The 26,131-nt window shown below is 37.9% G+C and overlaps 1 protein-coding gene across 2 annotated transcripts; it reads left to right on the top strand.

Moving 5' to 3' along the window:
- The first annotated feature begins 20 nt into the window (after positions 1 to 20).
- On the top strand, positions 21 to 26,131 carry DCAF13 (DDB1 and CUL4 associated factor 13). Of its 2 annotated transcripts, XM_074814250.1 has the most exons (11): positions 62 to 222; positions 2,133 to 2,332; positions 3,592 to 3,699; positions 5,137 to 5,226; positions 6,100 to 6,255; positions 6,924 to 7,001; positions 10,904 to 10,986; positions 12,881 to 13,045; positions 16,386 to 16,521; positions 24,192 to 24,355; positions 25,199 to 26,131. In XM_074814250.1, exons 1-11 carry the CDS (start codon positions 153 to 155, stop codon positions 25,284 to 25,286), a joined length of 1,338 nt encoding a protein of 445 aa, XP_074670351.1. In that variant the 5' UTR covers positions 62 to 152; the 3' UTR covers positions 25,287 to 26,131. The 2 variants fall into 2 exon arrangements, 1 of the variants encoding a protein (XP_074670351.1); XR_012621888.1 differs by lacking the exons at positions 24,192 to 24,355; positions 25,199 to 26,131 and adding an exon at positions 13,749 to 14,998 and having other exon boundaries at positions 21 to 222; positions 16,386 to 16,514.

Below are 26,131 nucleotides of genomic sequence, written 5' to 3'. Positions count from 1 at the left end.
CGGGGCGGGGCTTCGCTCCCTCCCGCGCGCTGACAGCCGGCCCCGGCGCCGCGCGAGAACTGCCCGCCCGGCGCATCCGGTCACGTGCGCGTGCGGAGGGCGGGGCCGCGTTTCCCGGCGGGGCGGGAGCGGCCGCGTGCGCGTAGGCGAGGATGCGGGTCAAGGTGCTGAGCCGCAACCCCGACCACTACGTCCGCGAGACGAAGCTAGACCTGCAGCGCGGTGAGTGGGGCGCCCGGAGCGGGGCCCGGCCAGCCTACTGCCCGCCCACCGGGAGGGCCGGGGGCAGTGCGTGGCGGCGGAGGGAGGGAGGGAAGGCAGGCGCTCGGGTGACCGCCGGCCCTGCCCGCGGCTGAGCTGCCCCCGCCGGCGGTGAGGGCCAGCCAGGGGCCAGGCGCGCAGCCGCCAGCGGGCTGTGGTCCTCCCTCCCTGCTGCCGCCGGGCTCGCCGGTCGGCGGTGGTGGTAACGGCCGCCATGCGCATGCGCCCGGGCGGGCCCCGCTCCGCTCCGCCCCGCCCCGCCCCGCTCCGCTCCTCGCGCGGTGGGGCCGTGAGGCGCCGGTGGGGCCTTGTGGCGCGCGGGCCTTTCCTGCCGGCGGGGCCGCGGAGTAAAGTGCCCGCTGCCCGGCCACCGGTGCCGAGCTCCCGGGCTTTCGGGGTGCCAGAGCGCGGGCCGGACACGCCGTTAGAGCGGGAGTGCGGAGCTGGTGGGGGTAGTCACGGTTCTGGTACTCCGAGATTACTCTTAGTATTGCCTAAGTTACTCTTAGCAATCTTTTGCCCTTACTACTGTTTCTTTCCTGGTACAGGTCGTCCTGCTTCTTGCATATCCCCTATTAAAACTGGCAAAATTCATGTAGACTGACACGGTTTTAGACACAGGAGCTGTAGCCTGGGAGATGAGGCAATGACTTTACATGCTCTGTTCTGCTCATCCTCTGCAGAACTGATCTGACACAGTTGTACACTTTTACTTTTGTAACACGATAGAAATGAAGTTTAGTTTCTACCTAGTGTCAGAAATAAAGTTTGTAAAATGGCCACCTTTTGTCAGAAGAGTGGGAATAAAACTCTGGGCATCTTGGATGCACCAAATCAAACTGTTTTGAGCAGGACAATAGACTTATTTTAAATGCTGTATACTTCATTATTCGATTGAATTAGAGGTGGGTGGCTGTGTTGTGCAAAGTAGCATAGCTAACATTTTGTAGTTATTTAACTGTGATTATATACATAGAACATGGAAAATTATTATTGAAGTTGCCCACTGGGACAGTAGCTGTATATATCTTAATTTACTAAGTGGGAGTTGTGTGTAAGCTGTTAAATCAGATTCTCTGTCATATTACAGAGTGATACCCAGCTTCATTCCATCAGAGATTTTAGAGGTTTTGCAGTGCATCAAATAGTCTTTGGAAAGCAGCAAACTGAACTAAGCATCAGTTCTTAATGAGTGATCTGTTGTCAGTGTTTCTACTGACTTTTCAAACTTTTTGCCTGAAACAGAATGAAAGAAGAAAACAGAAGCACAAGTGTCAGTATCCACTGTCTTTCTCCATTTATTGTAAGGTATATCTGTGTAGGTGGATGCTGAGAGACCCTTGCTTGAAGCTTGTTGGATGTAAACACTCCTGTCTGGGAAACCATCTGGCGTTACCAGAGGACCAAGCTTATGGAACTAATGAGTCTTGTTTCTGAGTGAGGACTGGCTTGCAGCTGACTACACATGAAGAGAGCTAGGTTGCATCTCTTTGTGCATGTCCATGTAGCCATGTCCTTTCTGTGTATGTTGGAGTTTAGTGGCAGGAGGTCATTATTGTGGGGTGTTTTTTTTCTCCTTTGTAGTTGTATTTTTTGAAATAATAGTTGCAAGATATCTGCAACGGCCAGTTTGTTGTGTACATTCGTATCTTCCCTTGAAAAGGAAAAATAATTTTAGAGTTATTTCAGAGTTTATTAACTTTGGGCTTCTTAAGTGAGCATACTAATGATCCCACGGACCAATTTCAAATCTTGGTGTTGCAGAAAATTCTCCCATGGCAGGAAAATAAGAGAAGAGCTGCTGAATTCAGCTTACCTTGAACTACACTACATACCATGGGTTTTTAATGTGTGTGTTACTCTTATCGCAGTTCCAAGAAACTATGACCCTGCGTTGCATCCATTTGAAGTTCCACGAGAGTACACAAGAGCTCTGAATGCAACAAAGCTAGAACGTGTGTTTGCAAAACCCTTTCTTAGCTCGCTTGATGGCCACAGAGATGGAGTTAATTGCATGGCCAAACATCCAAAGAGTTTGTCTACAGTGCTGTCTGGAGCTTGTGATGGAGAGGTAAGCTGCAGTTACAAACCACAACAAACAAGGTACTTTTCTTCCTTCTTTTCTTTTTTCTTTCTCTTTTTTTTTTAAATGCCTCCTGCTTCCCTTTCTTTTGTGTCGTTGTTCAGTATGATACCCTATCTTCTCTGAGAAGGTGCACCTTACCCAGTTTGGATCAGTGTTTCTCAAACTGGAGGTTGTAATCTCCCAGCACACAAAGACAGTAGTGTTCAGCTATGAGCAGAGGGTGTAGCATTCAGTTCCTCAGGATGGAGCAGTGAATGTTAATATTTACAGTCCATAGTGATTGCTTTTTGCTGCCCATGCAACCCCCCTCCTCCCCTTGAAGTTAAATTGCTGCAGATTAAGAAATTTACATGAAGTTAGATGATCTGCGGGGAGGGGGCCCACAAACAAAAACTTTTTTGGATAATAATTTATCATATTGCCTAAAAAATGCTAACCCAGTATTTTATTATTTTACATAAATATTACAACTAGCAAGCAAGGGCACTTTAATTGAAGTCAGTTGCAGAAGAAAATTTCCTGTCTTTTCTGTCTTCTCTGTCCTTTCTCACCCTTACATTATTCTTCTGATACTACTTGTGTATTTTAAAGGTGTCTTCTAGGTAGTTGGTTGCTTTCTGCTTTTTATAGAAGGTACATATGTCATGCAGTAGTGTAAGGCAGATCAGCCTTTTCAGAGAGGAGGGGAATATGTTTATATGAAATGTTGGTCAGATTTCTTATCCACTGATAGAGCGAGTATAGTACTGGTTACTAAAAATACATACAAATTAAAAAATGACCTCCATTTCTTTGTTTTTTAAATGGGCCCAAATGCTTTGAAACCAAAACCTCTGTAAGAGGTCTATATAAAATGTAGTACAGCAACTGGACTGAAAGCATTGTGTTGGTTCCCAAGGCTATTTCCTTGTGCTTTTCTCTTTAGAGGGGTATTTTTTGCTAAAATTATCACTGCTGCTGTCTTTTTAGCAAGAATCCTAGTTCAAAAACAGGGGAATGCAGAAGTACAGTAAGTATACAGCTTGAGTGTGGGGAAGGGATAAGAAGGAAGGAGCTGCACCTTTAAAATTTTTTTTCAAGAAGGGAATAATTAAGTTGTCTTAACATTATAAAATCTGGGCAGTGTTCAAACCAGCTATGCCACTTCATTATGATGCCTGTGGTCTCTTGTACTTGAATTAGGAATTGCACTTGTGGGATGTAGAAAACTTAAATAACACAGAATACTGTTCTGTTTTGAACAGGTTAAAATTTGGAACTTGACCAAACGACAGTGTGTTCGTACTATACAAGCCCATGAAGGCTTTGTTCGAGGCATGTGTGCTCGTTTCTGTGGTACATCATTCTTTACTGTAAGTATAACGTGTCTCCTTAGTACAGTGTAGCAGTACAGAGTGCCTGTTCACCATCTGTTTTCCAGTGAGCAACTTACTCTGTCATACAATGTATAAATATTGTATGAATACGTTTATTAAATTTGTCAGTGAACTTGACAATTCTATTTCTGATGAATTTTTATTTGATGCTGTGATATGGATGTTATTCAAGACTATGGATAAATACCAGAAAATTGCTAACGGATGGTCATGTAATTAAAACATTAGTAAACTAGTTTTCATGAAAGTAGTAGATAGATTATGCTCATTGAAAGATGTACAAACACTTAAAAAAATAACCAGTTGCATATAGTATGATTAAAGATAAGCTGATTAAGTCAATGTGGTTCCATGTTAATTAAGCATTTTTAACTTATATAAACTACAACTGTCAGGAGAGGAAGTTAAGCTTGAATAGCTAACATATTTATGGGCTAGTTTGCCTGATCCAGGTCACTGCACAGCCGTGCAAAAGCTTCTGCAGGCATAGTGCAAGAGGTAGCGTGGCGTTAGGAACAGGCAACTGGAACAACTGAGGTGGAAAGTGCCTTTTAACTGTTTACATGCTCATCAAAATTATTTCCAGAAGATAATTTGCAGTTTGAGGTGCCATTTGATTAATGGTCACAAAATGTAGCCTAAAAAAGTAGTCATTGTTCCAGCTCACCTTTTTCCTGTTCAACTCTGGAAATCTCTCTTTTGAAAACTGAAAAAGATTCTCGTGGATTGACATAAAGACAGTTGAATAGGTGAAGGAGAGGTGGTGGTGGAAACAGTAACAAACAGCAAATCAGTTGCCTCCTTTCACAAGCAGACGGGTCCCCAGACAGTCTCTGAGCAGCAGCTGCTTTGGAAGTCAGCCCCTGCCTCCCCTGTCTTCTTCCACTACCCCAGTTTTTATTGCTGAGCATGATGTTATATGGTATGGAATACTCCTTTGGCTAGTTCAGGTCAACTGCCGTGCCTATGTGCCCTCCCAGTCTGTTGCCCACAGCTCTTGTATTCACTGATGGGGGAGGCAGGGATGGTGACTGACAGGGGTAGGGGGAATGCCTTGACAGTGTGCAAGCACTGTTCAGCAATAGCTGAACATTGCTGCCTTATCAGCACTCTGTCAGCCACAAATCCATAACACAGTGCAGTATGGGCTACGATGAAGAATGTTAACTCCATTCCAGCCAGATGATACACATGTACCTTCTCAGTTTCTAGTGAAATATTATGGCAAGGAGAACTAATCTTCAGCTTGGAGATATAAAACGTAACAGTGACTAGGCAGGAAAGAGCACTTCTGTATATGTCATAGATCATTCTCTTTTGAAAGGCTGCCTGTACTTAATTGCAAAGCACATTTAGTAAAATAAACAGAATATATTTGCGTAAAACTGCGCATGCTTTCTCTAAAATTTCCAGGTTGGCGATGACAAAACTGTGAAGCAGTGGAAAATGGAGAGCCCAGAATATGGAGAAGAAGAAGAACCTATTCATACAATTCTTGGAAAGGTAGTAAATCTGTTTTGATTTTCCCACATCTCTTTTGAATTAAGTTTGAACCAATTCTTATCTACCTTCTGGAGGAGAAATAGTTTGATATCACCTGTTATCATAATGAGTTGTAAGGTGATGGGCATCAAATTTTATAAAGGGACTTTTAAATATCTTCAAGTTTTTATTACATTTATTTTACATGTAACCAGGAAGGAATATCTCAAATGCTAGCAGAGACTGCTTAGATCTGTCTCTACTAATCATCCCTTTCCTGCAAACTGATCAGATCTTTCTCTAGTCTCTTTCTCTTCAGACCTGTGTTGTCAGTGCTTAGTCTGTATTAAATAACTTTCTTTTCGTGCCAATACCTCACAGCCATTCAATACGAAATTTTAGCTTTACGTTCTTCCTTTTGTCAAAAGCAGACTAAAAATCATTTCAACACTTCCAATCTATGATAAGAACATCATTAAATGCTTTTTGTAAATAGATAGTTTAAACTCTTCAGTTATTGTATGGAATCTGTTCAGGTCCCCAGTGAAAATTTGTAGTTGTACCCTTAACATTTCCATTTGCTTTAAAGTCAGTCAGGACCTCATAAATGGGCTTCTAATGCACACTCCATTGTAAATTAACAAGAAATGCATGCACGCACATTAAGTGAGTACACAGAAAGCTTGTCTATTGTGTAAGGGTATGTCTGATAAGACTTAGTTTCTGGTAGCAGTGGTGACTTGGTTTTCGGTAATAATATAAATGATTAAAAACATGGCAGACTTGCTATGCAATGATTTGTTGATGTTGTTTGTAACAGAACTTACTTTCATATTTATGTATTCAATTGGTTTTGTAGATTGTTTTGGTGGTTTTCTGTTTTTTCTTTTAAAGACAGTGTATACAGGAATTGATCACCACTGGAAGGAAGCTGTTTTTGCCACCTGTGGCCACCAAGTGGATATTTGGGATGAGCAAAGGACAAGTCCCATGTGTTCTCTGACCTGGGGTTTTGACAGCATAAGCAGTGTAAAATTTAATCCCATTGAGGTAATATTTCTGTTATATATTGGAAATAAATATTTTTCTTGATTAGTGTAAGATCTAAACTCTGTTAACACCATCTTTAATGGCTGTTTCCAAATTTAGATTTTGATATGTGTTCTAACATAATATTTATGGGGAGTACCATATATTTTCATCTTTTTATCTTTTGTCTCTGTTAGCTGGGGAGAGGAGGAAGAAAAGTAGGGTGGTCTCTGTTTTGCCCACAGCAATACATATCTCATACCTCAAGCAGAAAATGTAGTGGTTATGTGACTGTGGAGCTCTCATCTGTTCTGGTACTGCTCTCCCTTGTGACCAAGACTTGACCCCTTCTCCATGGCAAAACAGTTGCATTTGATCTTCTACAGCAGTTCCTGTATACCTTTTGGCTGGGCTGTGTTTGTAGATGAAGTGTTCATGAGGAATTGATTGTTACTGGTGAGGCAGAGAGGGCTAGGTGAATTCTGAATCTTACAGGGAAAACTACTTAAAATGCTTGTGCTGAATAATTAGTTGCACAGAAAGAACAGTGAATGTATTTCCCTGACTGAAAAAGGAACCAGCTTTGTGAAATAGCTTAGGTATCTAAGGTCAGCTGTTAACCATGCTCTAGAAGTGTTTAGAAGACCATACACACTCATTTTCATTTTCTTTTTCTTTTTCTTTTTTAGACATACCTTTTGGGAAGCTGTGCTTCTGACAGAAATATTGTGCTATATGATATGAGAAAATCAACTCCATTAAAGAAGGTAATCTTTCTAACAAGCTTATGGCACTGACAGTCATACTGAATATGTAAATAGTCTGTAACTGTTGATGTTGATAGAGAAAGGGAGGCTCTGAATGGTGAGTTTACTGAGTTTTTGTTGTCTAATTTTGAGTCTTTTAACTGAGTTTGAATTAATGTTGGGATTTAAACCCTGCAGAGTTAGAAGGGCCGTTTTCCACATTGATGCAGGCTGTCATGCTCACTCTGTTGTAATTCTTGATAAAATGCCTGACCTGACAGCAATTTCAAAATAAGAACTTTATGTTCCTCTATTGCATTGTCTGTGATTTCCCCCCCCCCCCCCCCCCCCCCCCCTTTGCCAGGAGGAAACAAGGTAACTTACAAGGCATTTCCTTTCCACCCTTGGAAAGCCTTGCCCTGCATTTGAAAAGGTGTTTTTCTTTTGCATGGAGATAAACCCTCCCCTGTGCACCAAGTATAAACTTTTGGAAATCCTTTTCAGTCAAATCAAAACTGTATTTATATGTGGAATTTACCAGTGATATGAAGATTCCTATATATCTTTTAGAGAATGTATGTATTTATTTAAAACGAGAAGCCAGTAATTTATACATACATATTAACCTCAATCAAGGTCAGTAGTTTTGAGCCCCAGAACTGTCTTAACAATTTTCTTCTTGAAATACAGTATTCTGGCTTTTGTGAGTATCCTGGTATGTTACGTACTGTCTGCACTGGTCTGAGACACACTAGAACACTATAATGGTACTTACTTAAAAATGCTGTTGGCGTAACAGTATTTCTTTCTCTCCCTGTGCCCCAACAATTTTTAATGGAGTTTCATTTGGGCCACTGAGATGGTGCTTATAAAAAATTGTCAGTGATGTGGGTTGGAGACCTGAATGTCAAAATGGAGCACAGTCAGTGCTGTGGATGTGCAGTTACAAGTTAAAAGGATGTATTTTGACCCTTTGTGAACTGAGTTCGAATCTAGCAGTTTATATATTTAGCATATCTACATATGTAAAAAGTATACATATATGTGCGTATACACATGTGCACTCATATGTCTATATGTGTATCTCATGTAGTAAGCAGCATGCTTAGGTGCATTTGCTGCAATAGAAGTAAAATACTGATGAATAGTTCCTTGCATTCGTGGATACAGTACCAGGTTTCCTGCTGGGATAGGGATGATTCTCCTGTGGAGAGACAGGTTGAATGTCCTTTTCTGCACTGAGAGCTAAGAGCTCTGTAACTCCCAGGAGAAAGGTGCTGCTTATTAGAGGTACCTTACCTAGGTATGGGCCCTGGCTTCTAGCACTGCTGTGTTCCTGGTGTTTGATCAGCAAAGCAGCTCATATGCTGCCTGGAGTTTGGAACTCAGTGGGAGTCCCTTCCTTAATGGAAGTAGGAGTACAACTTTACAGATCATGAAGCAGTAGCTCTCTTGTCTGTTTGTCCTGTCTGTGAGTTTTGAAGCCTTAAGTTTCAAAGAGGGACAAATAAAATGGTGAGACGCTGCTTAAGTGCAAAATAAGAACTAGTCTAAAAAAGCTGGGAAGAGGTGAAGGGAAGTACTCATGTTGCTTGACGAGAGGAGGAAGTTTAACAGATGTTGGTACACTTTAGAACTAAGTCATTCTTGTGTGACCTGTGGGATCACAGGAAAGCTTAGGGTGTTTTAAAGATAGACTTTAGTATTTAAACAGCTGACAGGAACTGTGTTGTCCATTGCTTGTAACATTCTTAGCTGTTAACTTCAACCAAATATCTTGCAGATGGTAAAGGAGGACAGATTATTTATTTGTGTGATCCAGTTTTGTGTTAAAGTAATCTCAAAATTTCCTGGCTGACACTCTTTGTAAGCAAGTCCTCACAGTTAAAATAAACTGAGATAGCCAAGTCTTCAGGGACTTCACAACTTTGACTTGTCTTAATAAGGACTTTTTCTTATAAAATGATTAAGTATATCTACAATTGATTAAAAAATAGTGTCAGAAGATGGCTACAGGTTTAAGTAGTTTTGAAATGTCACTATTAACATACTTAACAGCAACTTAAATCACTTCAAGCTCAGGTTGCCTCAGTTACTGAATATAATGCTAGAACTGTACAGAGAATCCCTTTCTTAGACACTATTTTAACTCTAAATGCCACTGCTGAAATAAACTGAATGCTTGTAAATTTGGGTGCAAAAATAGTGAAGCAAGATGCAGAACATGGACTTTGACCAAACCTGACCCCTTTTTCAAAAGAGCTGGATTTTTCAGCAATATTAGAGTTATTTTGTGGCATGATTTAAAATATTTATTTTACATATACTGTGTTAACGTTAATTTTGCAGTGGCTGAAAACTTGGACAGGGAAGAATAAAGATCCTTCCTTGATTACTAGCTTCTCAGATACGTGCAAGGCTTATAACTAGAAGAACAATACTGAAATCTGAAGAAATTCTAGTTGTGTCATTACTGTCTACGTAAGGGCCTTTCAGTGGCCTATCCTTTCAGTAAAGTCCTTTTATAGTAGAGATCACTTTAGACATCTGATGATCACATTCAGATGTGGATGCATGTAATTTCTAAAAATGAGCAGTATTTTTTGCAGTGCAGACTTTACATTGAACAGATTAATATTAGTCACCTAGAAAATGAGCACTTACGGAGAATGAGAATCGTGAGAATATGCACACACTCATGAAATCACAATCTTTTTGGGGTGGGTTCAGTAGAGGTCATCACTATTAAATTGCTTTGAGATTGTGTTTGTTATTGTAAAAGTTGTAATTGTACAACTATTTTTTGTTACATTATGTAAATGTATGGTGTTTTGTATAGTAAGTTGAGAACAAAAATTAGTTTGGAGTACCATAGTGTTAAACATCTGAATTGCAGGATTTTCCAAGTAGGATTATGGCTGGCCTGAAGCATGGTGAAAAATCCTGCTTAGAGTTGTTCAGTTTGTTAATAAGTTGCTCTGTAATTATATATCTACTTTGAGTCAGGTGTGCTGTATGGGATTTATTTTTAAATACAATGGTTGAAAGACTCAGCAGAAGCCAAAGCTGTTGTGTCGTACAGGGTGTCAGGTGACCTCCTCCCTGCCTCCCCTTCTCCCACAGGAGCCCAGCTGTTACTGCCACAGCTGTCCTCCAAGGTGGGGGCATCTCACATACAGCTTAATGCCTCTTGTCTAGGTCTTATTAGGCTGTCATCAGCTGCCTGCCTTCCACTTCAAGGCAAACTGGCCTCTTTGTAGCAATATGCTTACTAGCAGCAAGCAGATCTTATGAATGTGTAGCAAATGATTCACTGCTAATGCTGTGATAGTGATGAGTAGGTTACAACACAGTAACTTCTACATATGTTGCTTGGCACTTCAGTGAGAAATGGCAACTCTTCTGGAGAATTCATGAATGGCAATTTCAGAGATAAAATAATGAAGGGATAGTAATAACTGGAAGAACATCAAAAAGTTATAATCATTTTGCAAATGCTGGTTCACAGCATCAATTAATGACTCTATCTTTTGAAACAACCATTTAATTAGGAGTGTTTATAGATTACTTAACTCAAGATTCCTGTAAATGTGATGGAGAAGTGAAATTTTTCAGAAATTCCAGGTTTACATGTTGACCACTAACATGTTTCATGTTAAAGGACCGCTTAGAAGAATTTACTTTGAAGATGACTTGGAGGAATATTTAGTTGCCATGTAGCACATAGCAGTGAGCATGATGAGGCACAGGATGTTCTTGAGTTCCAGTTCTAACACTGCTGAGGAAACATTTTGTGATGACACTATTCCTCTACCATAATTCTGCATCTAGAAAGTGCTTGTCTCCAGTGGTATAGGAAGTTTTGAACTATAGCAAGTATTTTACTGCCTGTAACAAGATAGCAATGTGTAAATATCTTTCAGGTTATCTTGAACATGAGGACAAATACACTGTGTTGGAACCCCATGGAAGCTTTTGTTTTTACTGCAGCAAATGAAGATTACAAGTAAGTGTGACCTTGCTTTTTGATAATGCTGATCACGTTATGTTTTCAGTCTCTATCTTGGTGATTTATTGTCATGCTAAAATAAATTTTTGAAAAACTACTGAAACTCTAAATTTGAATCACTTAAGTAATAACCTGTAGAATTATAGACTCACTGATTTAAAAAAAAAAAAAAAAGACTGCCTCTTTCTCTGTATTTCAATACCTGGGTGGGGGAAAAGCAGTGTAACTTAGAAAAAATGCAGCTGAACCAGTGCAAGTGTACCTTGCAATGGGACCTGGAAAATAACTACTATTGGTCCAGTCTGAGGCAATATAAGTGTTTATTTTCTTGCCAGCTCTTGGGAAGCTTGCTATATTGTACTGATCAGCTATTTTGATGAGAACATTTCTTAAAAAATAAATTAATCTTTTGTGAAACAGTTCCAAAGACTGCAATACTTATCCTTTCATTGTCTCAGGGCAGTTTTTTACTTTTGAACAATAGTATTCATGTGAACAGCTAATCTGATATTGAAAAAGCTGTCTCTTCAAAACTAGGCCACTGCGAAATGTGCTCCATATCCTTTTTTCCAGGAAGTCAGTGATCTAACAATAGATCACTGTTTTCTTCTAGAACATAGAAATTTTATCACTTATCTTTAAGGCTATTTTTTCAAGGAAATGGAATCTGGCCCAGACCTTGAAAGTGGGTGTTGTATCTAATGTACAGCTTTTTACCTATTTTAGTTATAGTATGGTAAGGCTACCAGGCTACCTAAACTGTTTGGTTATATGTCTCTTCCCCCCCTCCTTGCTAAACTAAAAATGGTAGCTGTTAGTGTCAGGGTCAACTGTCCTCTTGCAAACTAAAGCAATTAGTATAAGCGCAATGGCAAATGCATATATCAGAAATGCATATGCAAGTGTTAGCTGGTTATATGTAGTAGCAGTTTTGAATATGATGCTAGCATACTTGGGGAATTTAGAAGGACAAAGCAATAGTTGCCAGTAAACTATTGAAGAGGAGACATTGAATTAATTCTAGTTATGCATTCATCTGCAGAAAGGAGGGTGAGAAACCTGCTAAATTACAAATTTTTAATATAGTAGTTCTATTAAATAGTGTATCTTAAGGAGGTTTTGTTAAACGCTTTGTCTGTAAAGCACCTTTGCTTATTGGCACCAGGCAGATTAATGATCTACTCAGTTATTATGCTTTACTATGTATTAATGGGCTTGTTGATTCCAAGGGAGTACAGGTAGACCTCACCTGAGCTTTGAGGTGCTTAAGAGCAAAACAGATGTGGTCCAGCAGCTCTGTGTTTGGTGTAATAATACTTTCCTACAGATAGTGTGTGCTGCTGAACTAGTATCTCCATGTATTTGCAAGCTTTCCTCGGACTCCTACATTGGCCTAAAGACAATTAGGTGGTAGGAAAAGGTGCCAACCAAATGGGAACTTCACAGTAGACTCTGAATTACTAGGAGTTCCTGGTATAGGAGTATCTGGAAACCTGTAGTGATTCAGAGATGCTTGTCCGAGTTCAGATTATATAATTCAATCTGGAGATGGAGTAAAGGAGGAAAGACACTGGTTGGAGAAATAGATTTGGTCAGTGACACAAACAGATGATGAAGGGAATAGTGGAGATTATCTGTTCTTTGACAGTGAGAAAGAAACCTAGGTCTGATCCAGTAACTAAAAGCTCTGGTTAATAAACTTTTTTCAAGCCCTAAATAATGCATTGTTCTTTCTTTTCATGTGTTATGAGCAGTCTTAAAGAGTTCCCTCTGCAATATGTGTCTGTCCTTAAGTGTGGTTTGTGAATTATTTAAGTGGTTGTTGAGCAAAAATGTACTATTTGCTTAGGAGCTGCTAAGATACTAAGATGTTGGTGTATTTATTTTAAAGCTTATATACTTTTGATATGCGCTTTCTTGAATCACCTATGACGGTGCATATGGATCACGTGTCTGCTGTTCTTGATGTGGATTATTCACCCACTGGGAAAGAATTTGTCTCTGCCAGCTTTGATAAGTCTGTCCGTATTTTTCCTGTAGACAAAGGTCACAGCAGGTGAGTGATTTTTACATCTTTCTCTCTTTCTGTCATTCATTCCAGTTACCTCCCTCTCTAGTCCTCAGAATTCTTAGTTGATTCATTAACATCTTTACTGGGGCATTCACTTCCTGTGAATATTGAAATCTTATTCTGTATATAACTTGAGATAACTTGATTGACAGGTTGTGTAGTTGACAGATAATTCAGGAGTATGTATTAGAGTAGAATTTAGACTTAATGGATAGCAGTACTTATGCAGGTTTTGGATTAAAATTACAGTGGATTATTTTTCTTGGGTGTATTTTACCAAGATGAATCCTCTTGTTTTCCTCTATATGTATCTTTAATGTTTTAGGTCACTTTATACTGTACTTTTCACCACTTAAGTTTGTAGTGCCTTACAACATTGTAGCATTTGGTTTTCTAGGGACTGTCTTCATCCTATATGGATGATTGCTAAAGACGTTATGTAAAAAGCACTGTTGTATGAATTCCTGAGGATCAGTTTGGGACACTTTTGTGATCTGTTTCAGTATGCTTATTACTTTTTGTTCATATTTTGTTAACCAGGTTTTGATTCATGTGATGCTTCTTTGAATACAATTCACTTTGAATTAGTTTTTTATGTAAGATTTCATAAGGCAGTGTATTAAACATTTTGCTGAAGTTGAGATTGGATCTAGGGTGTCTCCATTGTTGTTTTTTTTTTTTTTTTCAGTTTGATGAAAATTGAAGCAAGTTATCAGATCTGTCTGCTATCATTTGTTCTTCATAAAACTACCTCATTATTCTCCATTGTCAGTTCCTCCTCTTTCTTTTTTATTATTAACTTTTTTATTTCTAGTTGCATTCCTCTCTCCAACCTCAGCCCCCCAAAAAGTTGCTACTAGGTCAAGTTTTAGATGGTTTGTGGAGTGGAAATGTTGAAATACTGATTGGGGAGGAATGTATTTCTATTACTGATTGATGCAGTTATGTATGCATTATTCAATGTAACTGTATGCTCCTATACTGCATTAGAGATTGGGAGGGGCTGTTTACATTTTCCTTTATATCTAATCTAAAGGTAGCTTTCATTTTCCTCCTGTCTTGCAATGTTTTAGATGTAATTAGGTATTGCAGTTCCTTTGTGAGTTTGTTTTGTGGGGTTTTTTCTTGTTTTTTTTTAATTCTTGTATTATTAAACAATATGGTTAGCAGCTCCTGTGATCTGCAGATTGTCCTTTCTGTGGAACAGTAGTGTTCACGACAGTGGTGATAAGCAAAGTTAAAGCACGTCGAGGGGAAGTTTGCAGACCCCATAATGCAACAGTAAAAGGCTTTATTCCACATTACAGCAGATTGTTGCCAAGGCCTGTGGAAGGAGTCTTCTTCTTCTACCCCCTTTCCCCCCCATCCTCTGTGTGCTGGCCATAAATCTAGTGAGGCAAAGCCATACAAATGGAGAACTTAGCCTCATATAAGTTGACTAGGGAATTTTGGGACACTTAAAATTCTTTAGAAGCTGGACTTTTTCAGAATTGCACAGTTGAAATTAATCCCATGGAATGGAGAAAAGTCTCCAAATGGAAGATCTGATCCCACTTGGAAAACTGAGAGGGCGCTTAAGAGGATCTGTCAACAAGGGTCCTGGTGGTATTCCAGTTTTGACTTTTGATCTGCCAATCTGAAAAACTCCTAACTTGCATTGCTTTCTATTTTATTTTAAAATGAACATTTAGGTTGGGAAATTGATTAGCCATAAGAAATAAAATTTATTACAAAGTTGATTTAAAATTAGTAAATTCTAGGTAAACAGAACTGGATGTCTGTGCGATTTTTTTAAAATGCAGATCCAGGTTATTTGGCCATGTTTTGTGGTTTTCCTTTCCCTGAAAATGATATTTAATAACTTGTGATGACAGAAACAGGAGAGGCAAAGGCTGCAAATTCAGAGTCAGGAAAAGAAAAGTACTTAGTTCCTCAAAGGTGAGTGAAGAAAAGCTTTGCTATTGTGAAAAAAAGCTTTTATTGAGCCAAATAGTAGAATGAAAGTAAACATAGAAATGCTTTTGAAAATGTGTATGTGCACGCATGCTATTAAACATCAGTAAAAAGCTGATGTATTAATGTGTTTTGAAGGTACTCGTGCTCAGTCTTCCACATAATTGTTCTTGTAGATCATCACTTGAGTGTGAATTATGAAAGGTGGTTAAGCTTATTAAAGCTTATTTAAGGGGATCTATTGATCACTTTTGTTTTTTTCACAGCCCCTCCAGCTCAGTCTAGTTTTTCCATGGCTCTTGAATAGGTGGTGTTTCCATATTTCCTTTCCATTACTACTTGGATTTTACTTGTACAGAATCTGGGTGGAAGAAAGAGAATGATCTATAAGGTGCTGCATGTGACTGATATACCAAAGGAGTGGGTATTAGTGGACAATAAGCAGGCCTTAGTATTCTTCACATTTAGAATACTAATAAATAATTAAGATTACCAGAAAAATGTACTTAGTCCTATATTTTTTTTAGGAGAAATAAAAGAATAACCTTATGAATAATATTATTCTGCTTGTTTGGCACATTTTAATTAAAATTACATAAGAGTTTCATTAAATATTGGTTTAAATGTAACATGTAGAAACATTTTTCAACAGGTGCCAGCACTTGTTGAGCAGGAGTCTGACTGGCAGAAATTAAATGTAGTTTACGCTTTAATAGCCATACAACTGTTCAGAATAATTTTTTACTAGCTGATATTTCTTGTTGAGTTCTTAATTGCAGGACTGGAGACTTTTTTTGAGTTTTTAAGGTTTTTAGAATTTTTCCTTGGAGTCCTTAGACGATAATAAGGAAGTCCTTTTTGAGGGAAAGGAGGCATATCACAATGAAGAGTAGCCAATCCATTGCCATGTCATAAATGGACAGCTGGAGGTGTTTATTTACTGTTCTCTTTTTTTGTTCATAATGGTGGTGTCAGATTCTTTGGTACCCATTCTTCTGCACTCCCGTTCTGTAATGCTTGATCGGTGTGACAGCATATTAATGAAAGTTATTTTGGAAACCGTGTGCATATCATTGTATACCCATAGCATGTTTTGCAAAAATTCTTTAGCTATTTACTGTAATTTTTATAAAAGCACTTATTTAAAAAGCATTTTATTCTAGGTGGTCCTTTATGAGGCTAATCATCACACTTTATTTGAATCTCTCTATATAAAGATCAGCAGTGTTTAAAAAAAATCAGGTTTTTTTCCAAAAACGACAACAAAAAGTCAAAAATTTTGCCTTGAACAGAATGCTTTCTGCTATTTGTAAGGTAATGTTGATGGGAGAAGTGATGATAGATCATTTACAAATGTTTCTGTTTCCTTTAGGGAGGTATATCATACAAAACGAATGCAGCACGTCATCACTGTAAAATGGACTTCAGATAACAAATATATTCTATGTGGCTCAGATGAGATGAATATTCGTCTGTGGAAAGCTAATGCTTCTGAAAAACTGGGAGTGGTAAGAGTTGCATTTTGCTTTTGGTTATCACAGGATAAGATGTTTGGAGTTGTTTATTGCAACTGGTTAGCCTATTCAACTTCTAAAAACTTGTTTCTAAAGGGAAAATGTAAAATTGTAGTTTGACATTTGTATTTAATTGAAAATTGATGTGCAGTATAGCTCATTGCATTTACTGCAACTTATAATAAAACTACAGGCCTCATTATTGCTACAGAAGGCGACTTTTTGGTCTTGTTTAATGTTAGCAATAATCATCAGTTCTAACTAAGCTAAATTAGAGTTTGTTTGCCTGGGTGCCACAGGTAAGAATTCGTCCCTCTGCACTAGAGAAAAAGCAGTAAATTCTGCTTTGCCATACATAAGTCATTGTACTGAAGCTTAGGGCTACTACTTTTAAAAATTTTGGCTGGTGTGCAACTGATTCATGTGCAGTTCATAGCAGGATAAGCATATGCATTGTAAAATAGTCCATTTGCACCAATGCATCATAACAAGATTGTCATTAACCCATATAACCTATATCAAGCGGTCAAATGAGTGTGGTGTCTGAAATCCATTTAATTCAATGTAAGGCAGTTTGGTTGAAGTGTTCCTAGCAGGAACAGATATCATTCTAATTAGATATATGTCTTTTCAGTTAAACTTGTTCAAATGTTTGTGTATCGACAAAGCCAAAATGTTCTATTACAGTTACCACCTGCATATATTCATCTGCACAGTTGTATTAAAGTATTGAATGACTTTGGAGAATGAATTTGACACTCTGTTCACTGGGAGTAATGCCTTTAACGTAGCTTTATATCGTTATGGTATTTTGGAGGTGCTTACGTTGCTTTTTCTGAGCCCATCAGCATAGCTGTCAAATAATGCTTGGTGAAACTTCTACTTGATATTGAGGGGGGAGGAAAGGGAAGCTGTAATTCAAGGAAGAATATTGTACAGTTAAGGGCTGCTTGTGGTTACATGAAGCTCCATCAAGTTATAGTATCTGCGTAGGAGGGAAGTGGAGTGGAGCTGGGAGAGGCGACAGGTGAATGGGAGTGGTAGGAGTACTTAGGGCTGTAAAGCAGAATGGGGTAATTCATGGACTGTTGTGCACTGTGAAACACTGGATATGGAGTAGCGCAGCTAAAACAATGTGTATCTTTAGCCATGGCCCACCATAGGTATCTGGAAGTCCTATTATTTTTCTCATATTTGCTATAGATAAAAAAAACCCCACAACTTTGTAGCCTGTACGGTATTTGTGGTTACAACCTGCTATTTAAGTTGAATGTCTTTAATGGAATAACTTTTTTCAGTTTTGAATTGATTCTTGGGATTTTTCCCACGTAGTGCTTCAGTCAAACAGTTAAATATCAGTCCCATACTTGTTAATTCTGAGGACTCCGCAAAGTGCCTTATAGACTTTACATTTTGATTTAACTTTTATATTGAATTTGCTTAGACAATGCAGCATTGGGCAGAAATATTTCCTATTGTCATATCCATATGCTCCTGGCAATGCCCTTTTCACCTTGTTTTACAGTATTAACTGAAATTTTTCTGTCTTTAATCACAATATTCTTAGTGAGAGAGCATGCTGTCTCTCTCCAAGATACTGTTCTATAACAGAATTGTCTGGTATTTTTGACACGCATCTTTGCCCTTTGTGTGAAGGACAAGTAGGTAAAAAGAATGTCGAAAATACCATTTTTGTACAGAATCATTCCTAATATTTTCAGGTGTAACAGAAAATTCACTCTCTTGACTACTAGATGGCATTGGCTCCTTTTCTTATGAAAGAGTAAGGATACTTGGCTCTGGGAACTAATAGGCAAACCTAACTATTCCTGCATCATAGAAATACTGTGTGCCAAAAGGACAACTTAGCTCTTGTTTAAGTATTCAAAATATAGACTGGTAAATTACATTCTGCTGTTTTCTGTAGTATATGCATCAGTGAAAACTGGCCATTGATGGGCCTAAAAAAGGCACTACCTATTATGACTATCAGGTATTGGCTATGGTCTGAACATTAATACTCTGGTGTTCCTTGACCTGACAGTGAATCCTACATGAAATAGCCTGTCCTTTTTTTCTGGTTTTAAGTAGCAGTGTTGCTGCTTGACATGCCTTTTGGAGGCTGTGCACGCAATGCAGTTCCGCTGTTGCGGGATCATACAAATAGAGCTTTTGTAGCATGCACGCATGTTAGGGTTTGTAAGCATTTCTGTCAAAGCTCTTTGGCTATCAGCTCCCAAGAAAATTTAAGTCAATAGCTATCTGTAACACACAAGTCAAGTGGCATGTGTGGTTTTAGTTTGGCTTTTTTTTTTTAATATCAGCAATGAAAGTCATCCCATCATTTAGAATACAGAACTTGTCATCCTATCTTAAAAGACCCCACCTTGCAACATAAAAAGACATCTTAGGAAAGCAAAATTATTTAGAAACACAGGAAAAACTTACAAGGGACATAGTGAATTACGTAGGAAAAACTGCTCTCATTTAACATGGATGCCACTAATGAACTTGTAAAGAATTATAATGAGAAGAGATAATGTTTCATATCCCCATATCCTGAGTGGAAAAGTGTTCAAGCATGATGCTGTTGAAGCCTTGAATTTAGGAAGACACAGAATTTGGCTATTAAATTAGTAACTGTCTGAAGCTGCTATATTTGTTGTTAAATTTCTTTTAGAAGTACTATGAAATTTTATTTTTCAGATGTTTAGAGAGTAATTGCTGCTAATAGGACCTAAGAGTGAAACCTTTATTGACTTATCATGTTCTTGGATATACCTTGGAAATGTTTCTTGGATTGAGGCAACTGTGCCAAACCTTGTTCGATACAACCTGGTAGTTCCTGTGATTCTTAACTTTGCTACTGTTAATGCTTATTTATTAGGTTCCACTGTTTTTCTTTAGTACCTGTTCCTTTTTTTAGAGGATTGATGTTCTTATCTTCTTAGACATATGCTTGCTCATTTTATAAATGTCCAGTTCTTCCATAGTCTGTGGCTATTTTTTGAACATTTTGAATATTCAAAGATGAACATTCAGTAATTCTGTCAGAAGTGTCAGACTATGTCTTAAATGCTTAGTTGCTTGGTCTGCTATTTTTCTTCGCTGAGAAGATTTGATTGAATGACTCATCCAAAGGTCACTGTATTTCTGATATAAAGCTAACATCTTGTAAAACATTGTATTTTAAGATGGATATTTTTGGGGTGGGGGTGGATGGAAACCAGCATCCTTGAAGAAAAAGAAAAATGGTAATCAAAACTTTTTTTTTTTTGATGAGTACTTGGTCTTACTTGTTTTTAGAGTTGGCTTCCAAGGAGGTTATAGTGAATATATAGTACTTACGTTGTGACTGATGAATATTTTTCCAGTTGGGAGGAGGTAGTACTTTCTGAGCCGTGGCTACCCTAGCAGTCATCAGTTCTGCATGTTTCTTTTGATTTTAGATGTATTTGGCATCTCACTCATTATTCAAACACCAGTGAAACATTAAAATAAGAATAAAAGTCTCTGGAGGAGCCAGAGGCATGCTGTGTGTCCACTGACAATTAAATCTGCATGGGTTTTACATAGGGGTAACAGAATCCAAATCCCTCTGTTGGAGCTACATCAAAAGCTACTTTAAAATAATTTGCAATGTTTAGGTTTTTTAATGAAAGTTGATTAAATAATAAATAATTATTGTTAAATAGGAAAGGTAACCGGTGTTATTTTTAAAACAGTAAACATCTAGCTCTGCATATCCAGAAGCAAACGAGGCAATTAAAGAAGACATTTGAGATACTCCAGACTGTTCAAATATTGTACATAAAATATGACGTTAAGTATGTTTGAGGCTTTTGTACTTGTGTTCTTTGAGAGGTTTGGGATTTCTGAAAAGGTACATGACTTTGGCTTTTAAGGAAAATAGAGCCTCGTCTGCGTGAAAAGGCTGGAAGAACAGCAGTAATAGAGTAGATTTCAGTTAATAGAGTAGAATTAATCTACGTAATACAAAGAAAGGAATAGATTGGGTTTTTTGAATTGTAGTGAAAGCAATGAATGGTCAGTAAAACTTCAAAAAGCTGTATTGTTCTTCCACATATTGACACATTGTAAAAAAAAAATCTACAGCTGCAGTTCTTGGGAGTGTAAATGCTTAGTAATATTACTTCTGTCAGCTGCAAAATTTGGCTCTGTTACATTTACAAAGTATTTAAGAATTAGAACAGAGTACGGGACGATAGAAGAAGACGACTTCCTGCTTGGGAATGATTTGTATTTCAGTAAGTGTAAAACTAGTGTGAGGAGTGGTTTAACAGTAGTGGAGCATAGGTTTGCTGCTTTCTTATAAGATGCAGAAATAACAGCTTTTGAGTAAGGACTGAAAAAGGTAGGAGAAAGTGCAGTTGCAAGTCTTGGTTTTGATCGGGCAAAGTGCATTAGCAGGAGCTCATCAAAACTGTCTTAAGTAATTGTATATCCTTTCAGTCTGTTTCTAGTATACAGTTCCATTTTGTGAGATAAGACCGATAACAAGGAGTACCAGATATTGTGTGACGTGGCATTTTTTCATAGTGATTTTGAGTTTGTGATTGATGCACATATAACTTCATCCCTTTAGCTGTGATTTTGTGCTCTTAATATCTACATTACCTTTCTTTTTTTGTCATCCATTTAGATGTAAGGGAGCCATAAGTTTTTGGTTAAAGGAAACAGTAATAAACTTTCTGGCAATAAATTTAGAAAGGTGTTTTCAGCAGAGCAATGGGAAAAAAATTAAATAAAGACAAGTTATGGTGTAGAAAACTGCTGGGATACACTTGCGTTCTAAAAATATGTTGCATCTGTGCTCTGTCTGTCCTAACCTGGAAGGGCAACCTGGGCAGGATAGATAAACAGCTATTTCATATTCTCATGCTGAATTACAGGAGTCTAGTAGTGCGGAGTTTTAAATACTGCACAGTACAAATACAGTCCTCTAAAATGAGAATTTTTCTTAAAGGTGGTTTTAGGTCTTCAGCCAGGGTTCTGGAAAAATGCTTACCTTCCTCTGCTTAGATGGGAAAAGTAACCAGCCTCTATCATCTGGAGGGTGGAGAACAGCATAGGCAGTTTACTCAAGGACACATCTTCCTATTGCTGACAACTTGGTTGCATTTTGGAGTTCTCTTTCCCTGCTTTTTCACTGTAGATATTTGCTGTGAAGTACTGCTGTGGTAGTGGCACAAATCAGCTGTCTTTCTTCCTGTATGAGGAAAGTGAAAATTATGTGGCAGAAAGTTGCACGTTCACTTTTGGAATGTATGAATAAAGGGTCATACATCAACTTTGATCATGTCTTCCACTCATGATGTCATATAAATCCTAATTCATTATCTTGTAGGGTGTTCTAGTCCCTATATACAAAATCTCTAATCCTGCTAAATTGTGCTGTGTTTACAGCATCTTCTCCAGCTCAAAACAGAATGGGAAGTAGTGCTGTTCTCTTCATTGTTTATGTTGACCTTTGTAAAATGACTTTCAAGAGAGAGGTTGGAATTCAGTGCATTATTACAGTCTGCTTCCTTAGCTATCTGCTGTCTCTCATAAATAGAAACTTATCATTACTGCAAAATTTTCTTTTACCATCATATAGATGAGGGTGCACTTAGCACAGCCTGGTATATGGGCATTGGCATTCAGTAGTTAGATGGAAAGTCACCAGCTACATGCCTTTCTATATACCACATCATACAAAAAAATAGAATCAGACTCAAACATAACCACCTCTTAATCTATATTAATTTTTTAAATAAGATATCCTGGATATATCTTTAATTTACCGATTCACCTCTTGTCTGTAGAATCATCAAGGTTATACTAAATCGGCAGCAATTTGCTCTTCTTAAATTAAAGGAAAATCATTGTGTTTAATTAAAATAAAAGCTCTTCAGTTTGGATTATGTTGGCAGTTTTCTGCAGAGTGGGAACACCTGGGATTTATTGAGAGTGAACCAGCTATTCAGGCTAGCTCACTAGAAGGAATTTCAGTAAAGGGCAGAGGGTTAGTTTTAGTGAGTTAAGACTGTAAAATTTACTCACTTGCCATTTGAGAGGTCATTATAAATGTAAGTAAAGCAGAAGTATTTGGAGAAACGGGTTAAAAGTATTATGTTTCTCTGTCTGAAGAAGAATTTTTGGAGTGATGAGCAACTCTGCATCTGGTACCTGTTTTCTTTATTGTCCCAAAGGAGAAACTCATTTGCCATGTGTTTTATTAATACCTGCTTTCAGACCAAAATTATCTGAGTATGTTACTTATTTTTTCAGAAGTCATGAAATATTCTGGCAGAAGTCACTTATAAAAGTGACCTCCAGAGTGGAGAAGAAATAGCCAATTGCTGATTTCAAAGGAAAAAAAAGACTTTCATAATAATGTAGGTGGAATTTCCAAATTTTTGTGTGTGATCAAGTTGTTGGGTTTGTTGCTGCTTTTTTTTAGCATCTGAAATTCAGGTTATATTTTTTCTTGAGAAAGTAAGAAATTAGTGAAACTGAGTAATTTGCAAAGCTGAATAGACAGTTGTCTGAATGATTGTTTTGTTTTTACTACTTTAGGTGCAGGTAGTAGTGGAAATGAATGTGGGAGGGCAAAAGACTTGTGCCACTGCTTGTTTGAAAACATGAAGGGTTTTAAGATGTCTGAAATATTGGAGTTACAGAGCCTATTTTGGGCAGGAGGGCAGGAAGAAGAGGATAAGATTATCCTCTGTTAATATTTAATATTAACAGATCTTTATGTCTGTATGAAAGCTCACTAGACTGAAATGCAGCTGAAATTCCCAGAGATCTGAGCGAATCAAAAATACAGAGAGACTGATATTTCTTATGAAGCAGTGCATGCTTTAAACAAAAACACAGCACACAGATTTTTTTTTTTTTTTTTTTTCCTTCTGATAAATAACCGTTAGGACCAAAGGAAACATACCTAGTTAAAAAATATATCCTCTGTAGGTTAGCTGTCAAGAGAAGGTATTTTTCACTTTCAATGTTGTTAATGGTGGCTCGGACATAATTTTAAAAGTCGATAAAATTAAAGTCTTTTGTGGTAATACTAGCTCACCTGTATTTCATGTGTTGGTGATACTAAGTTATTTTTAGCTGCATGATGAAAGTTGGAACTCCCTGTGTGCCATATAGTCAAGCTAATACTTGAAATCTGATATGTGCACTGGGCTTTCTAATGGATCAAGCCTCTGGGTAAGATTTAGGCCACCTAAAGAGCTGTCTGTACTTACAATGGCTAGTGATTAAAATGCCTGCAAGTCTTTGTTTCACAGCAATGATCAATGTTGATCATCATCGGAAGTTAGGAAAGCAGGCACACTGATCAAAGAGGTCTTACTGTCAGCTATTTCTATTCTCTCTTCTTTCTCTACAGCACACTAAAATCTGATTTTCAGGGACTAAATTCAGTTACTTTGCTGAACTTTGTGATAATATTTTGTGTTTGAGCATTGGGATGTTGTTGAAATTGTAGGGTTTTAATACTTATCTACCCTAATTCTGAAGTTCCTGTGGTTACAGCCATTTCCTAGAAGGAAGTAATTTGAAGTTAAAATTTAATTTGTAGAGAAAATCATGTTAGTTAAATCGCCCGCTGTTTTATAACACACTTGTCTGTGTTGTTTTCCCCATAGCTTGCACCACGAGAGAAGGCAGCTATGAATTACAATCAGAAGCTGAAGGAGAAGTTCCAGTATCACCCACAGATCAGACGCATAGCGCAACACCGTCACTTGCCTAAAAGTATATTTTGCCAAATCAAGGAGCAACGTATCATGAGAGAAGCTCGTCGGCGAAAGTATGTCTTCCTCTTCTGGCTTTGTTTTCTCTTGATCTTAATAAAATGCATCACTGCAGTGCTGTAGCAGAAATGTATGGGAGTGATAGAGCTACAGTATGTGGGAGGAAACAAGTATGAGCTACTTTTAACATCTGAATAAGTGATCATGAACTACTGGATTGATTAACTTTTGTTTATAAGGAAAATGCAGACAAGTGCCAGTATCAGTGAGGACTGGCTGTTCCCTTAAAAGTACACTGAAGAAATGGGAGCAAATACCAGGTTGGAAGGAGGCTCTGTTAAACATGACATGATGCAACGTTGCAGTGGAAATAGTGGGCTGGCTTGGTGTGTGAGGAGGTTTTTTTGGTTTTGTTTTGGTTTTTTGTGGGTTTGTTGTCTTTTTTTTTTTTTTTTAATGCCAGACACTTCAGGATGAGTGTTTTCTGTCACCTGGATCATTGCCATATTGGAATTTCCAGGAGCAGAAGGTGGCATACTTTGCTGTAGCCATTAAATTAACAGTAAAACCAGGAAGTGGTGGACTCTAGTCATCTTGCTCAGCTGAAAGACTCTACAAACTTGAGCAGCAAATCCATTGGCATGAAAACCAAGTAAACTGAGCTCCCAAGAGAAGGCTTGATTTGAAACTTTTCTAAATTAGCCAATTTTAAAGTTATTTTTCAAAGGGACAATCCTTCTCAAAGGAGGAAGCATGTGCCTTTTGATTCATAAAAGCAGAGCAATTATTTCTTTTTTTTAAATTGTAGACTATCTCCATTAGTAGCTTAAGGAAGAAGCTAGTATTTGTTAAGTTCAGTACTCAGCACAAAGATTTAATTTTTCTGTTTTTGTTTCTAGGGAACTGAATCGTCGTAAGCACAGCAAACCAGGATCTATGCCATTTGTGTCAGAGAGGAAGAAACATATTGTGGCAGTAGTAAAGTAATGGTTTTCACATGTACAAAATGTCACAATGAAAGAAAATGTCACTATTCATGAATCCACTGTACAAAATTTGATGGACATTGGTAAGACAGTGTATGGCTCCAGAAGTGTGGCTTTTCTTCCAAGTATACACATGCTTTGCTTTTTTTTTTTTCCCCCCCCCCAAGTCATTGTCTGCTTTGAGTAGTCTTAAGAATTGGCCCTGTAATCTTCTATTGCCATTTGCCTGTTTGATGTTACTGGCCCAATGCTGTGTATTGCAGTGGAGTTTCACCTCTTTGATATAAGCAGATAACTTGGTTGTTGGTGGAGGATATCTATAGTTCCAATCCTATTCCTTGGTACCGTTACTACAAAAGAAGGATAAAATAGATTCAGATTTGTCAGAGGCAAAAAACCCCTTTGTTCCGTACAGAGTTATAAAATTGTTTTCTGGTGGTTTTTTTAAACACATCTAATAAAGTAAGCAAGTGTCCTTAAGGCAGTGGACTAGATCTTGATTATTCCAACTGACAAATATACTGCATTACATTTATTACAGTACAATATATTATTTCTCTTTTATTGAAAAGGATTTCAACAGATTTTCAGACATCTGTAAACATATTTATATGTTGTTCTGTCTTAACTGTTCTATGACTTAACAAAGCTTCAGACTGTTGAAGTTGCTAATATTAATTATTGCGTAGTTGAATAAATATCTCTAGCTTATTTAAGACTTCTAAAATCTGGATGAAAGATAACATAAATTGTATAAAACACAGAAACTCCTTTAGGTGAGATTTATTATAAGCCTTCTATTTTAAGTTCATATTAAAAAAATAAAAGCTTAATATTTCACAAGTA

The sequence above is a fragment of the Strix aluco genome, chromosome 1 (genome assembly GCF_031877795.1).
Source record: "Strix aluco isolate bStrAlu1 chromosome 1, bStrAlu1.hap1, whole genome shotgun sequence".
Lineage (NCBI taxonomy): Eukaryota > Metazoa > Chordata > Aves > Strigiformes > Strigidae > Strix > Strix aluco.
Note: the sequence above shows the minus strand (reverse complement) of the source record. Positions and strands in the feature narration are given on the sequence as shown.

Excerpts from the sequence above, each read along its gene's own strand:
- DCAF13 (XM_074814250.1), top strand. The coding sequence starts at position 153 with ATGCGGGTCAAGGTGCTGAGCCGCAACCCCGACCACTACGTCCGCGAG. Across the intron at positions 6,256-6,923 it reads TAAAATTTAATCCCATTGAG|ACATACCTTTTGGGAAGCTG; the intron begins GTAATATTTCTG and ends TTTCTTTTTTAG. Across the intron at positions 7,002-10,903 it reads AATCAACTCCATTAAAGAAG|GTTATCTTGAACATGAGGAC; the intron begins GTAATCTTTCTA and ends AATATCTTTCAG.